The sequence below is a fragment of the Phlebotomus papatasi genome, chromosome 1 (genome assembly GCF_024763615.1).
Source record: "Phlebotomus papatasi isolate M1 chromosome 1, Ppap_2.1, whole genome shotgun sequence".
NCBI lineage: Eukaryota > Metazoa > Arthropoda > Insecta > Diptera > Psychodidae > Phlebotomus > Phlebotomus papatasi.
Window position 1 is genome coordinate 97,344,965 of NC_077222.1, and position 16,735 is coordinate 97,361,699.

The 16,735-nt window shown below is 33.0% G+C and overlaps 1 protein-coding gene across 1 annotated transcript in view; it reads left to right on the plus strand.

The window, feature by feature from the left end:
- Positions 1-16,735, plus strand: part of LOC129809938 (proteoglycan Cow) — a 104,920-nt gene continuing 88,185 nt past the window's right edge. The window contains exon 1 of the mRNA XM_055860100.1: positions 1-459. Coding sequence (XP_055716075.1) covers positions 352-459 — 108 coding nt within the window. The 5' untranslated portion in view covers positions 1-351. The remainder of the gene's footprint in view (positions 460-16,735) is intronic.

Below are 16,735 nucleotides of genomic sequence, written 5' to 3' on the forward strand. Positions count from 1 at the left end.
AGTTGAACCGACCGGCTGACGAAATGTCTGAAAATCTACAAACTCTGCTGGTACTTGGTCCGTTCTCATTGCAGTTTCGTGAGTCGGTGCAGGAAGAGTGCGCTCTGAAGTACGGCGCGGGCATTTTTTTTGGTGTGTTTTCACTTGTCTCTTGAACACCTATTCCTACGGGAGTTCACGGCCAGAAGTAGCCAATTTGCGGGTCACTTGTACACGAGAATCGTGCGGTCAAGTGCAGAGGCCAAGGTAGTGCAGTGCTTGAATTGAGACTATCGTCCTTTGCGGAAAACCTACCCTCGAACCTTTTATCCCTTGTGTGACTACGACGTTGAAAATATTCCATCGTCAGCTATGAAGTGTTTGTGGGTGTCCGTGGCTATTTGTCTAGTGCTCTCCATGGCGATGGTCAGCGCCAAGAAGAAGAACAAATACGAGGGAGACTTTGAGTTTGTCGATGAGGTTCGTATTCCATCCTAACTAATTATTTACGCAAACATATCGGCTCATTATCCCATAATTGGACAACGCACAGTGGATGCCTCCCGAATCGATTAACTGTCTCCGACCACCATGGGGGGATTACACAGTCACCCCCTTCAAAACCCAGCATGAGCCCAAATCGCGAGAATCACCACTAAAGCTCAGATTCAAAAGCCCCTTACATGGGTTTTTATTGCGATTGTGCCGCCCTTTCTGCCGCACTTACGGGGTTGAATGAATCCGATATATGGGGAGGTGGTATGAGTTGGAATCGATAACGCAAAGTATTTCTTCGTTTTTGGGATCCCTCTCCCCCATCCCCTATATTTTTCACCCTCCCCAAAAAAGCCAAGAGACAGAAAGTTTTATTCTCATCATTCGCCAAGAGCTTTTCTCACGCTTCTCTTTCACCCACCCGTTTTTCTTTTTTTGGTTTCACTTCACACTATCAGACCGTCTCTCTACATCTTATTTTCTCGCCTAACGTTTTGTTGCGCTTTATTTTATTTAATACTCCCAACTGTAACATCACCCATGGGACAAATAACACTGAAGACATTATGTTCTGGGTGCCTCTTTCGAGATCTCTAAGCACTTTCGCATGGTGGAGCATGAAAAAAGAAAGCTCACACTTACCCATTCAGAGACGAATGACTACATAGTGATGGGAAGCTTCTAAAATGGGCCATTTACATAAAACTCCTGACGAACTTGCACTTGGTTGATGGCCAAAAGTACAACGCCAGAGAGAGCATCCACAAACCCAAGAGATAAAGTGCACATTACAGAACAGAAATTTCTCATCATGCAAACTGCATCCGTTGAAATTTTCCTGGATTTTCATAAAAGTCGAAAATATCTGCCCTAGCTAGAAGAATCATCAGCAAACCCCAAAAAAAAACTTTCATTTCTTTTCATTTTCATTCAAGTAAGAATAACTCTGACATTTTCGGAAATTTTTCCATCTCTCAGCACCAGATACATCCACTTTATCCTCATTTATGGGGAAAATAAATGAGAAATCCACGAGAATGAATTGACTAAAAACCAACCAAGCACACTTTAGTGGAACTTAATGGCGCCAAACTATCTCACTATGCTTGGGCGGACAATATGTCTTACAAATACTTATAACATCCTATTTACTATAAGAGAAACTTTCAGGGCGTGTGCTTTGGCTTAAGGATTCTCAATAAGTTGTAGGTCTTGATTTGACAGACTAAAGTTTCAGGGTGAAGATGTTCCACTAAAGCCCTATAAGTCCTGAGAAAATTATTAGTTGAGTATTTTGTTAAAGCTCTACTTAAAGGTATATATGGGATTTTTCTACACAAGTGCTTTAGCTCTAATGCATAATAACAGCTTTTGTAATGCTACAATTAAGTCAACCACATCCGAACGGGCCTGTAATCATAGGCTAAAAGGATAATTTTAGATAAAATGTTCTCCAATAATTACGGCATTTGGAAATTATTTACAAAATACTGATATTTAAAGAGATAGGGGAAACACTAATTTTTATTTCTAAACTACTTGGACTATCTCGACCATTTCTTCAATGGACAAGCATCCCTATAGTACCTATAAATTCCTATAGGCCTTGTCCTCAGAAGTCGAATATCTGATTAAAAAATCGCAGTGTTTGGTGGTGCCCCAGTTTCCCCTATATAATAAAAAATGTAACATAGTGGCATTAAATGGTTCCCATACCACGTAGACGTGTTCTACAGTGGCTTCCGGAATTATGCACATTCTTGCGACCGAAAAAAACCACGCTAAATAGATTTATAGTGCCAATCTAATGAAAAATGAACATTATTCTTTATGTTGATTCTCATCTCGACTGTTTTCCCCAGTCCTCACCGTTTTCAAAACCACTAAACAGCCGTGATAAGAATCAACACAAAGAAAAGTCGATTATATAGAGCAGAGGTGTGCAAGAACCGTTCTAAACCAAATAAATGTCAAATGAAACTTGTACGTCAATAGTCAAAACACTACCTGAACCGGGGGTGACATTAGCTCTGAAAATGCTACCGGTTTTAGTGTAATTTTTTCCCTGTTTTCGTACACATTTCACAATATATCTCCAAAACTACGTAGGTTGCCAATTTGGGATTTTCCGTTGCCTCTTCGTTATTAAATTGGCTTTTACTTTGTATTAGTATTTTTTACTAATTCATTCTACAATAACAGCTATACAATAACAGCTAATAAACTCAAAATTTTTTCGGCTCGCTAGAAACATATGGGAAACATAGGAAATATCATGCCCCTGACCTGATCAATCTTATTTAGACGTTTATTCGGTTTTAACGGTTTTTGCACACCTCTGATGTAGAGCACTTCAGAACAGTAAAGTGCTAAAAAAGCATACTCAGTTTTCATTGGTATAACACCAATATGGAGTCAGAAAATCTGAATAAGTTTAAGTAATTTCTTTCGAAAAAAATATGCAAAATATTTTCCAAAATATTTTCAAGGCCGTAAAATATGCGAAATATTTTCAATGCTAATTTTTTCGGACAATTTTCGGTACTAACTGTTCATAAGAAATGCTTTTTGGTTTACCGTGTCAAAAATATTGCATAATTTCTCAAATTAGCTCTTAATCGGAGATATATGCATAAATTTGTTTGGATAATCCCGTCAGCTGCATAATCCGAAAGTACACCATCCAGAGACCCCTTGTATTGTATGCCAAAAAACCGGTTAGCCATTAAAATGAACCCGGTTAGTACATATTATGCTATTACTTTGGTTTATAAATATTCCGGTCACCCCTACCGCCAGTGTGCCAGTACCGGTCTATCAGTTAAAAGAGCAGACGATAACCTGATTTTTATTAGTACAAGCTACTCAAGAAATCAAATCGATTGGAGCCAAAATGCAGAATAATCAAAATCTTGAAATGGTTGAAATCACACGGATGATAATGTATGGAATACTTTCTCAAAACACAAAAAAGAATCAATTCGGAGCCCATGATCAAGATCAAGAAAATTTAAAGATTTTGATATTTCTGAAATCAAAAAATCAAAATCAAGATATTAAATCTGTCAATCTCTTGGAATCTTGAAATCTAAAACATAAACTGTGTGTATTACAAAATCCCCAATTCTGAAACCAATATTTCGAGATACCATAACGTCAAGTCTTTTATTTTCCTAAAATAATTCTAAGAAACTCTGGGAGGGGCTTTAAATTATCAAGATACTATTAAATTGAAGAGTTTCACATAGATTTTATTCTACATAAGGAATATTTTTGTAATAGAGGATTCAAGAATGATAATAATATAAGAAATACAATTTTTTATCGTCCAATTTAATCGAAAGTAAGTGTAATTTAAGTGTAGAAAACCTTGTAATTATAATTCTAACTTAAGACATTTTAAGTCCTATAAATGCAAATATTTGAGTTCTTAAAATTTTGATCTTGATCTCGGAATTGAGGTCGTTGCCTTATAAACTTTAAATGCTTGCATCTTTAATTTATAAAGAAATATACTAATATTTCTATACTATTTTAGAAAAACCAGTATAAAATCAATACATTTTTTACATTTTCTTTTTTATGTTGTAAATAATCTTATTTTGCTTTCATTACGTTGTAGGCTTACATGAAACCTGTTCTACAATATACCTAAACCCAAAAAATTGATTGATTTCGTGAAAGATTTTTTAAATTTCAAATCAATAGCTTTGATATATGTTTGATATATGTATGTTTCTATATTTTATGTGGCACAAGACGTAGTTTCCAACTATACATACAATTATTATAAATTTATTATTATTATCAGTATACTAAACCATTAAAATTGTAGAATAAACCAAATTTCCAAAAAAAATCACATTTCTCATAAGCTTAATCAACTTTATCATGCAATTTAACATATACAATTGTTATTTTTCGGTTAATTTACATGGAAAAGAAGTGGTTTTCGATTAATGTTGAGGGTTGTGTTTGGTTTGGTTTATCTAAAAATTCAGCAATATATTTACCCATAATGTGTATGCAGAAACCCATAGTGTTCAGATAGTTTGTAACAACGTTAATAAAATATTCACCTGTAAAATTAGTGTTCTACAAATATCACAAAGAAAATTTTGACAAATATTTCTTTAAAGTAGGGGAAAATGAAATTGGGAAATCCCTTTGAAATTGGGATTTTTCTACCATGTTTAAGTGGAATTGAGCCATATCATAATGTGATTTAGCTTCTCAATTTGTTTGTGCAGCTAAATTATATCACGATAAGGCTCAATTTTATTTAAAAATAGGTGAAAAATCCCAATTTCAAAGGTGCCCCACTTCCCCCTAACACAATTCAAAAGTTCCCCACTTCCCCTTAATAATTTTTGATATAATCTGCAAAATTTTGTTAAGCATTTTTCAAACTCTTCCTAAAACTTTATATTTTCATCATGAACATCCACAGTATGTCTCACGTCATCTGCACTTGTTCTTAGTTGAGATTTTGAAAAAGAAAAATAAGAAATAGAACTATTAATTTATATTTGGAACAAAGCTTGCAAAATTAAAAACAAAATCTGTACAATTAGAACAATAAAGAGAAATTTAATGAAAATTAAAATGTTAGTCAGGAAGCATCAATTTCGTAGTGTTTCTTTAATTGAATTTAAATAGTTAAGCTTGCCGTGATAGGTGATAGGATTAAGGGCAGAATCATTTTGACAGTAAAATGCTCACCGTCACCGTCAAAGCCTCACCGTGTTTCGTTAATTTACGTCTTTTCATTGTAATTCTTATGCAAATTCTCCATTACCGTATTACCTTATCTCATACTAGGTGACACTTAGGTAAAAATAATAGGTAATAGGTAATAGGTAATAAGAAGAAATAAATCGGAAATGCGATAAACGGTGAGCAAAAAAAACTCTACGAGAAATTACTCGTACAGATTTTTTGCTCACCGTTTATCGCGTTTTCGTTTTATTTCTTCAATTTTCTTATATTATTTTCACCTAGTGTCACCGAGTATGAGATAAGGTAATACGGTAGTCGAGAATTTGTGTAAGAATTGCAATGAAAATGCGTAAATTAACGAAATATGGTGAGTATTTTACTGCCAATGTGATTTTACTCTAAATTTTTCTAATTAATTTAAAAAGAACTTTCCATAGAGTTTCTCAAACAAAGGACAATCAGAGAAAAGTATTTAGGGAAAAATCGGGTACCTTTGAATTAAGACACCTCTGAAGTAGGGCTTTTTAACACATTTACTGCAAAAATTAGGTTAGACACATTAAGGATATATGGGAAAAATGTGAAGTGTTCGAAGCCAGAATATGTGCGGAGCCTCAAAGCCTTCCCCTACATATTTCTCATTTTGTGTTTATATAACATTAATAATGAAATTTAAAATAAAATATCACTAAGGATTACCTTGGAAAAATATCTATGTTTAATGAATTAATGAAGTATGCAATGGTTATTATTGCAATTTGAAAATTTATTTTTCGAATTACAATAACGATTTCAGGAACGATTTTCAATTTTATCGCAGCAATTTCCGAAATTTCTTGAATTAAAATTTCAGAGTTTCTTTAGAATTTCCTTAATTTCTACTATACTTAAATTTATACAGCAATATAAATTTTACGAAGAATAATAAAAAGTGCAAAAATTTAGCCAAGTGTAGAAAAGTCTATTAAAAATTTGAAGGTAAGTCAATTAAAATGAAATTGCACCTCGAAATGGGTGTAATTAGATGTCTGCTCTCTTTTATAATTCCTGAAGAATTCCATTTAAATGCATATGGTTCCACATTGAATTATTATTGCAATAATAATAATAATGTGTGAAATGTGACGTGGGCGATGTGAGTGTCAATAAAGCATCAGATTCCTGCGTATAGCAATAATAATGAGAAAGTCACTTCCTATATAATATTACCATCGTTTTACAACGTCTGGATGGGACATAAAAGAGAAATTGTAGATTTTGAATCGATGCTTGGGAAAGCCACCGGAAGAATAATGGTGTGAAAGGGTTTTCACATTTCATCTAATTCCCCTGTGGCACGATATACAATCGCACGTCTTGCCTTCTAGTGCCACGTCACTAAAATTAATTGTATTTTATTTTTCTAAGAGGAAGAAGGAGAGAAAAACTAGCGAAGTGACATAACCACATGAGCAGACATTTTTTTTTTTAATTTGGTCCGGAACAGTATGTTTTTTTGAGGATGTGGGTGGTTTAATTAGAAATTATATTGCTCACCTATTCAGATTTTATATAACGTATTTTTTCTATTTTTTGCTTCTTTTTTCTCCCAACGAGCTACCTAAATATAGCACAGAATCTTATTTGCGAGAGGGTTTTTTTTATTATTTTTCAGTTTTAATTATGTTGAATTTAAAGTATTTTTATATAATTACTTTTTTATCAGTAGTAGAAATCACGAGCATAATCTCCGGGTGAGATTTTTCATGTTCACATCTAAATAATGAGAACTTTGAAATGGCCAAGGAGAAGGGGTATGCGATATTCCAAGTTGGGAATACCGACATAATGTTCTTCCAGAATTCATAGAATCTATGGAAGCATTAGAAAGATTCTGATAGAAACTGAAATGGAATTCATTACTTAATCCCTAGACTCAGATGTAATCACAGAATCTAATTTCCATCACTTAGCCGTAGATAACACTAGATTCGTCTACGGCCGATCAGTCATCGACGGTCGAGTGTTCCCATTCGGCTATAATACAACAACATTCAAAATTCGCAAAATTAGAATACGAGAATAAACAGAATCGCAAATGGAATAATTTTGAAACACGGAATGCCTCGATGAATCCTTTTGAATACATTAAAATCACACAGAATATATCTACATATAATCTCGGCCTTGGTTACCCCATGTAACCTCAACAAAACTATAAAAAAGTTAATTAAAAAAAATCGTGATGCAAATGCAACCTGAATACGGTCAGTGAAATAAAATTATAAAAGATATAAAAAAAAAGAATTCAGTGAAAATTAAGAAATTCATAATTCCATTAAATTTTATACCCTCAAAAAACTTTCCGTTTTTATGATATTTTATTAAATTCACAATGCAGAAAATTCTATGAAGTATTTTAAGTGTTGCATATTTTTTCAATTGGTATGCAGAACATTTGCCACAAATATTCGGTTTAATGGATGGGACAGTTTTGAAATTAGGCTTTTTTTTAACTAATGGCTCTGGCACATCTTTTAGATCAGGAAAATGTCATGCAATCGAAATTCACACATCCTTCTTTCTCAAACTCTTTGCCTATATCTATCCCACTCTTTCTGACTCTTCTTCCTCATTTAAACATCAGACCAATTTAAATTTAGATTTATTTAATTTTGAGAACGAAAGAATGAGACAGACATTATGCAAAACGTTTGAGAGAGAAAGTTATGCGAATTTTGATTTATTAACCTTTTTCCTAGAAGTTTGTTTGAAACCTCAAAAAATGTTTATCATTTTTGTTTTTTTTATTTAAAATTGATTAAAATGATATTGCTTTATGTGCTATATCGAACATCAAAGTTCCCTAAAGTCCCTTGCTCTTCCGGAACTCTTCCAATTATTTTTCTATTTCTATACCATTTTATTCGTATAGAAATGACTCTTTTTTGTTAGTATTGCTCAACAAAAATCTTTATATTTAAAACTTATTGAAAGCTCAATATAAAACTTAGTGAATATCAAGAAACCAAAGAAAAGTCCGTTTTCGCAAGTTGTCCAATAGCAGATTTAAAAAAAATCACTGGATTCAGGAGATAAAAAAAAAATAAAACTGTCTCAGTAAAAAATTCAAATTTATGCAAAATAAAATAATAAAATATTTTTTGATAAAATATAATACATTTCGCGAAATCGAAAAATAAATCAGTAAAGTTTTAAAATAAATCCTTAAATTAATATAGGAAATATTTAGTATGTTCTATGACCTGTAAATACGCTGAATTATTCAATTTACCAAAACAAACAATTTTTTCATCAATAAATAATTTATTGTACATATATAATTTAACAATATTCATAATATATTTCTTGGATTACAAGTTCCATATGGTAAAATCTACTCTCCGGGTATTAGATTATAGGACAGGAAGGACTTGAGGTTAAAAAGATGGATAGACAAAGACACGGTTCAAAACCGTGAAAGGTATGAAATTATATGGAGGAAAATGTTTAGAATAATTTCCCGAGACACAGGAGATTTCCCTTTGCCTCTAGCAAGAGCGGATGCGATCGTGGGAGTAGCTATGACACTTTTAAGAATTCGAGATTGTGGCTTTCGGTATTTTGGCTTTCGGGATTTTGTCTTTCGGGATTTTGACCAGGACCCGTTTTAGAGATTACCCAGGCGGACATTTTGCCCTTATACGACAATACCGTTGAATCATTCCTAATAACGGTTTTTCAATGTCAAAGGTTAAATGACATTAGAGAGCGCATTTATCACGCGAATGGGGTCATGTTTAGGCTTGATCGAAAGGTCTTGGAATTTCCTATAAAATTATACCGGGTCCAATCGGTTCTGAACCGGTAATAAACCGGTTCATAGACAATAACTCATTTTTATCCGAAAATCAGTTCTAACCACTTTTAAAACAATTTTGGAGGATCTTTTGAATAATTCATGAATCGGTTCAAATCGGTAGAGAACCGGTGAATGATATATGATGCGAAAGAACTTTTGAAGTTTAGCATCTAATTTCTAGCTAATATCTTTAATTAATCTAGCTAATATCTTTTAATAAATAATAAAAAGAAATATTCCTCATCCTCACATTTTTTCTTCAAAATATTCCCCAAGAAATATTTAAGAAAATTTAAAAATTCCAATTTCTAATGTAGGGAGAAGTGGGTCACATTTAAATGTGGGACACTTTTGAAATTGGGATTTTTCACCTATTTTTAAATAAAATTGAGCATTATCGTGATATAAGTTTGCTGCACAAACTAAATCTGAGAAACTAAATTACGTTATGATATAGCTCAGTTCCACTTAAACATGGGAAAAAATTTCTATTTCAAAGTTGCCCCACTTCCCCCTAAAGTATTCAGTAAATAAATATTTCAATAATTCGCTACCTTCGTATCAATAAATAGGTTAAGTGTGCAGAAGGCTCATCTGTAACGGTAACTATTCCAAGAATATATGTTACACTTTCAGAAGAATATTTTTTTTTATACTTTCTATCGATAGTAACTCAACTGAAATTAATTACAGTGCTTACTTTAGAAAAACTAATATTTTGATAAATTTAAAAAGAATTTTTCTTTAAAGAAAGAGATCTAAAAAAAATCCATTCTGATGAAATAAAACGTATTGTACCACTAAGGATTTTTCTTTTGTTTTCCGGACTAACTTATGAATCCCTCACATTTTCTCTGCTCAATCAGTATAAATTAAACTGCCACCTCACGACTGTGGCATTATGCTGAGATTTTCCATTTGCAGAGGGGAATGTGTCTAAATCTCGCGCATTTCAGACAATAAGAAGCACCATAAATCCTACCTCAACGTCAAAGACGTCTCCAAAGCATTTAATATACTTCACAATGCATAACGCGCTAATTTCTTATACAGGTGTGAATTTCAGTCAATGCTGAAGTAATGTTGGCAAGGTGTAAATGAAATTTTGCATTTCTATCATCTCATATGTCATTACACTTTCATTTAGGTCTTTGTTCCATTTTCACAAAATTATTTGGGAAAATAATATACATTCTGTATATTTTCACAAAAATTTCCGTTTCCATTGCCAATTTTAATTAAATGGCAAATGAAAACGAAAAAAAAATGAATTTGTCAATGTTGGATGAATTCCGTGTGCACATGCCACCTCCTCGCAACAAGGGGTTGGTTTAACCCCCCCCTGAAAAAAAAAACTATTCAAAAACCGTGATGGGTACAACAGCAAATTGGTCACGTTTCATATTTTATGTAAAATCATGAACAATGCTAAAGCCAATTTTTGCATATGCATCGAAACAGAGCCACAGATATGTGCAAAAATAGTAATGTACGTTTAATAAAACATTTTTGGCTAAATGCATGGCAAAAGGTCAAAAAACTTCAATGGAAAATGGTTGAAAACACTGAAATTGTAATTGTAGGATTAGCGACAATTAAATTGTGATTCGAGATTGTCATCTAGTAGAGTGAGAACATCCAAAATTGAATTAATGCAAATAGAAATTTGATGAGAGTTGCCAAGTTGGTAAATTCAGAAAGCATCTTCATGAAAAAAAAGAAGAGATAAGAAGTTTGAGGACAGGCTTGAGCCGTGACGAATAAGGGAGAAAAATTACGCAACTAAATGGATTTATTTGCAATTTATCGTAGAAGATTTTCTGAGGCAAAAAATGGTGGATAATAAAATTAAATAAATCCATGTACAAAATTGGACTTTAGATTGTTGATTTGGATTCAGCAGCATCATTCTCGAGAGTTGCTCTGGCCATTAGACTTTGTCTCTACCACTGATAACACTAGGGGCATGCAATCAATTCGAGAGGGCCCTTAAAGGCTTAAGTCTGCCAAAAGAGCTTCGATTTTCGACTTAGTGAGTAATACAAAGATTACTTGAAGAAATAATTGATTTTTCTTCTGTTTTTGAATAAATATGATGTCATATGAAAAGAATCGGTTCGAAAATAACGATTCTATATTTTTCTATGTTTTTTCACAATGACAATCTGACAAAGTAGCGCAGATACAAAAGTTCAAGCTGTATATAAATTATAAGATATAACTCTATTCAATTAGATCTACGTAGACTTTATGACTTTTGCAAATCAAAATTCATAGAAAAATATAGAAAATTATTTTAAAACTATTATATTGGATTGTGGCTACATAATCAATCACGTGAACATAGCACGATAATGTGAAGTTACCACAGTTCTTTTTACTTTAATTCTCTATGTTTTTCTATGTTTTTTGACGATTTAAAATTTGACAAATTAACTACTAAATGATAATGATGTGACTAGTCGTTTTTCTCGTCAACACGGTAAAGTAGGCTCGTTTTCCACAACTTCACTGTGGCAATGTCTATTATGCCCTAGAAACACTTACGACTTAAGCCGAGAGACGACTTAACATAATTATAATGAAAATAAATGAACAGATTACATTTCCATCAGTTTCTGACTAATCCATTTCTCGACTTAATCCAAGAAACGGCTTAGTTAGTGGGAAACTGATGGGAATTTAGTGAAATTATTATTTTCATTATAATTACGTTAAGCCGTATCTAGGTCTAAGTCGTAAGTGTGTCTAGGACATAACGATATTACCACAGTGAGGCTGTAGAAAACCCGCTTACTTTACTGTGCTGACGGAAAAAACAACTAGTCAATTATCTTTTAGTAGTTAATTTGTCAAATTTTGGATCCTAAACATCATAAAAGAAAACATAGAAATATAAAACATAGAAAGTTAAAGTAAAAGAAAGTTAAAGTAAAGTAAGTCACAGATGTAAGTTCTCTTTATCGAGCGATAGTTCACGTAATTGTTAATGGAATCATGACGGTTCCTTTTGACTAGCCGTTGGGTGTGTGAACATGACAGACAGCGACATGATTGGCGTAGCTACTACGTCACGAGAGCTTTACCAGTACAGTAACAGTACACATCGTGTGAGCGAGGAGCTCTTATAAAGGACCGCTAGTGTTAGTCGATAGTGCCACAATTTAAGGATATTTCGCAATTCCCAGAGTCCGGGAAAGAATTGGGGTGCTTCATCGCATTATCAATTAAGCATTTATAAAAAGAGTACATTGTCTATTGCTTTTCGTAAACAGGATTAATTCTATCATTTAAGAATGATCTTCACCGATCCGATCTACCATGATGTCCGATCGGTGATGACCATCCTTATATGCTAGAATTTAAAAAAAGCTTAATAACAGAACGGAGAAAAGTCAGCTCCCGAACATTAAGTCTTCTGCACCTGCGTTACGTTTATTCTATATTTTTCATAAGACAAACTATCTTATATTAAAGAACTTTACTCCCTCATTATCTCATGTACCTATAATTTTATTTTAAAAACTAACTTTTCTTATTAAAATTATTATTTCAGACATTTTTTTTAATTCTTCAGGCCTATTTCTTTTAGATCTTTTTCGATCTTCTCTTAACTTTCCGCATTATTCTAGGTTTTTTTTTACATCGAAAATCTGTCAAATTGACATTGTTCTTAATGACAAAGCTCTTTGTAAATACAATGAGAATTTTTACGTTGATTTCACACCATTTTGATATATTTTAAAAAATACATAGAAAAACATCGAAAATTAGTTAGATTATGGGTTCAAGAATCTCTAAAATTACTTTTTTTATTGCTTACCGTTCGTTTACTAAATGTTTTTGATTTTTCATAGGCATTAAACATTGTGATGTTTAATACCTATACTGATTAGCCCCTATACTGTACTTCTAGTGAGCAAAACTAGTCGTAAAAACCTTAAGCGGGTCATCCATCAAATGGGTTGGACGATACTAAAGCGGATGGATAGTGGAGGATGTTTATGGTTCGGTGGGGGGTTATTCTGCTGGGAGATGGACGAAATAGCGCCCGAGAGTAGATGTGAATTAAAGAATTGGTAGTATACTATAAAACTGAGGTCACACCTTCATTCAACTCCCTTTCTTTTCTTCCTCCCATCGACCATAAATCTATCATTCTATGGCGCTCGGAGAACCCCAACGGGCAAGAGTGCATCAATATAATCCCGGTTGCAAAGCCCGAATGCGCTAGAGTTTCTCCCCATTCAAACTCGGCAGAACTTTCCATCCAGAATCCCCAAAGTCCATCACATTGATGTTGAGGGTGGGTATAGGTTGAGCCATGGCGAGCCTTCTTCCTGGGTGGTGGCAGTCGACTGAGTCCTCTTGTGGGGGGTCTGGCTTTTCAGTTGGGGGACATTTGTCCGTCACCTCACGTGCCATATGCGGAAAGGGGTGACTGATACTCGGTGGCTTTTCATCTCCATACAAAGAATCTGCCACCCTTCACCGATTCAATGAATGAGCACCCTTGCAATCAAAGAGTTATCCAGAGGGACCCACAGACTCCCCGCAATAGCGAGGCATTTGTGGCCTGAATACATGCCCATTACATATGACAAAATGACGTGAATACATAGTGGATATTTAGGAACTGTGCCTAAATTCAACTAATATCTGTATTACTCTCAGGCTAATTTATTTATTTTTTCCAAAAAAAATATTCCGCGACTTCAACATATTAACTTATTATTTATTTATTTTGATTTACCCGGTGTTTTGGAAATTATTTATTTTACAATGTTTATGTGCAATATGTCCCTTCAGATGGTTTAATCTTTCGCATCAAGCTGGATTCGAACTAATAAGAGTGAGAGTCGAGCCAAGGTTCGCACTATTCTAGAGCCAAATGATCTTGGGTGGGTGCCAATTACACCACGAGACCATCAATATTCTGCTATAACTATTTATTACTATAATAATTTGTCACAAAATTACAAACACATTATATGCTGAACCTCTTTAGTATGTACATTTATGTACATGAATAGGCTTAAGAAAAGTATTCTACATCTAAAAACCAGCAAATAATCTAAAATCTATCTGTCTGGCAAAATCGTTAAAATCGCTTTTGGCATTCTGTAAGCAAACTGGAGAAGTCTTAAGGTGTTAATAACAAAGTAGGGGAGGCTGGAGTTAAGTAGGTAAAATGAAAAATTCGATATCTTCAACGATAAAAGAGACCGCAGCTTCAAATTTTTACTCACTATCTATTCTCATAAACCTCCTTAGGCGTACAAATTTTAAGAAATTTGAGCAATATGTGCAATAAAAAAAAAACATTAAAATTTTGAATCCTATTTTTAGAAGATTTTCCTTTAAGAAAATATCAATAGGGGGAAGTGGGGCACCTTTGAAAATGGGATTTTTCTCCTATATGTTTAATTGAAACTGAGCCATTTCATTATCTAATTTAGCTTCTCAATCTGCTAAATTCTATCACGATAAGGATCAATTTTATTTAAAAATAGGTAAAAAAAATCCAAATTTCAAATGTGCCCCACTTCCCTCTATAGATGATTACCTTAACACAGAGGAGGACGCCGGATTCGTGGATCTCTAGGAATAGACAATGAGGCTCATTTCCGGAAGTCTAGCGAAGAAAGGTGTTCCAGCATGTTCTGGTATAAATGCGTAGCATTTCGTTTTAAGTATTTTTCGGAAAAGTTGCAGAGTAGAGCGGTGAATATGCTCATCGCCAATATCGGTCAAAATCCTTAACGGAAAAATTCCGAGAGGGACGAAGTAAAGCAGGATAATGTGTAGAATAACTTCTCAAAAAACAGAAAATTTTCCTTTGCCTCCAGCAAACATAGGGTCAATCGTGAGAGCTATGACACTTTTAAGAATTTGCGATTTTGATTGTCAAGATTTTGGCGCTTGCGATTTCTGCTTGCGAGATTTTGGCTTTCGGAATTTTGACTTTTCGAGATTTCAACCCATTTAGGGTTATGGCTCATTCGTGATTTGGTTTTTAGGGATTGTGACCCAATGGGTATTTCGGCTTTTGGCATTTTGGCGTTCGAGATTTTAGGTTTTGCGATTTTGCTTTCGGAATTTCGGCTTTCGGGATTTTGACTTTCGGAATTTTGGACTTTAGGAATTTTGGCTTTTCGCAACTTTGACCTACACGAGATTTTGTCCTACACGTTATTTCGACTTATTTGGGATTTTGGTACCATTCCTGATTTTGGTTTTTCAGGATTTTGATCCAATCAGTATTTTGTCTTCCGGGATTTTAGCTTTCATCATTTTGGTTTTCAATATATTGATCCGGATTAAATTCATATCATAAGTCTATCAAGTTTTCGGAGTTTGTCCTACTTCTACGAATATTAATTTAAAAATAAAAATTTCTCATTAGAATTTATTTTATGCTCATTTTCCACCATTCATTATTAGAAATGGTAGCAAAATCATTAGAATCTTACATATGATAGTTCAAACTGGTGTTATAGCTAATGTGTGTGTTGTATTTTTTTTTGCTACGTATTAAACATAAAACCGATTCTTTAGTTACGCAGCTTAATTTAATATACACAATAATATCAAAATAAAAAGAAATAATAAATAAATAAATAAACAATAGAATGAAACTTAACTTTTTGAGACTTATTAGGATATTTTCATTTAAAATCCCAATTATTTAAAAGAATACTTTATTTATTTTTCATATAATTTTTGTGCCTATCTTTCAGTATTCTTAGAAGTTCCTTTGAAAATACATGTTCTTTAAAATCAGCTGTTTATCAGCCATAATCAACAGATTAAATAAAATAACAAGCTGTAAATATAATCTATGACAACTTTATAAACTTTTCGAGATACTTTTTGAACGCTTTATGTAGACAGCAAAACAATAATTTAAAAAACGAACCACTTATGGAGATTTTAAAATACTCACTGGTGTACTTCAAAATTTATCCATTGAAATGCAACTGTCAGGACTAAATTTGGGACTACAAGACAACTAATGAGTCAAATATTTAATTCAATTCAATTTTATTATATTTATTTAATCTTTAAGCATACAATTCGAAAAGAGTTATCAAAAAAAGCAAAAAAAGCCGTAAAGTCTATATAGGGGAGAGTGTGGCAGTTTCATGCAGCTGAACTTTTTTTAGGACATATCTGCAAACAGAATATGAACTATTCAAACTGAATATGTTCCGTTAGTTTGTCTTGAGTATCTGCAAATCTACAAGACAATTCCTAAGTAATCATTTTTCGTTATAAAAGTCTTGATTTTTAAAATAATGCGTATGTCAAACTATCCCAACCACCCCTATCGGTGATTTAAAATCAAGAAAATTCAAATATAAATCTTAAACACCTAAAATAAAAGTCTTTACTTTTTATATTATCGAAGAAGGTTTAGTTGGGGAACAGTTTTTAAAGAAAAAAGTCGTTTATAAACAATAATTAATTTTGAGTATCTTATGTCATGAACTAATCTAAATAATAATTTTAATCATATTAGGAAAAATAAAATAATATAATCCCGAACTTACAACTTCTATATTTCGAAGAGAATATATTTCGGTTTTTGATTTATATGAATGGGACGTAAAATATAAAAACTTTGGGCTTTTAGCAAAACGTCAGCTCGACGAACATTCTTCATAATAAGTTATTCTATTACCTTGGTTCATGTTACTG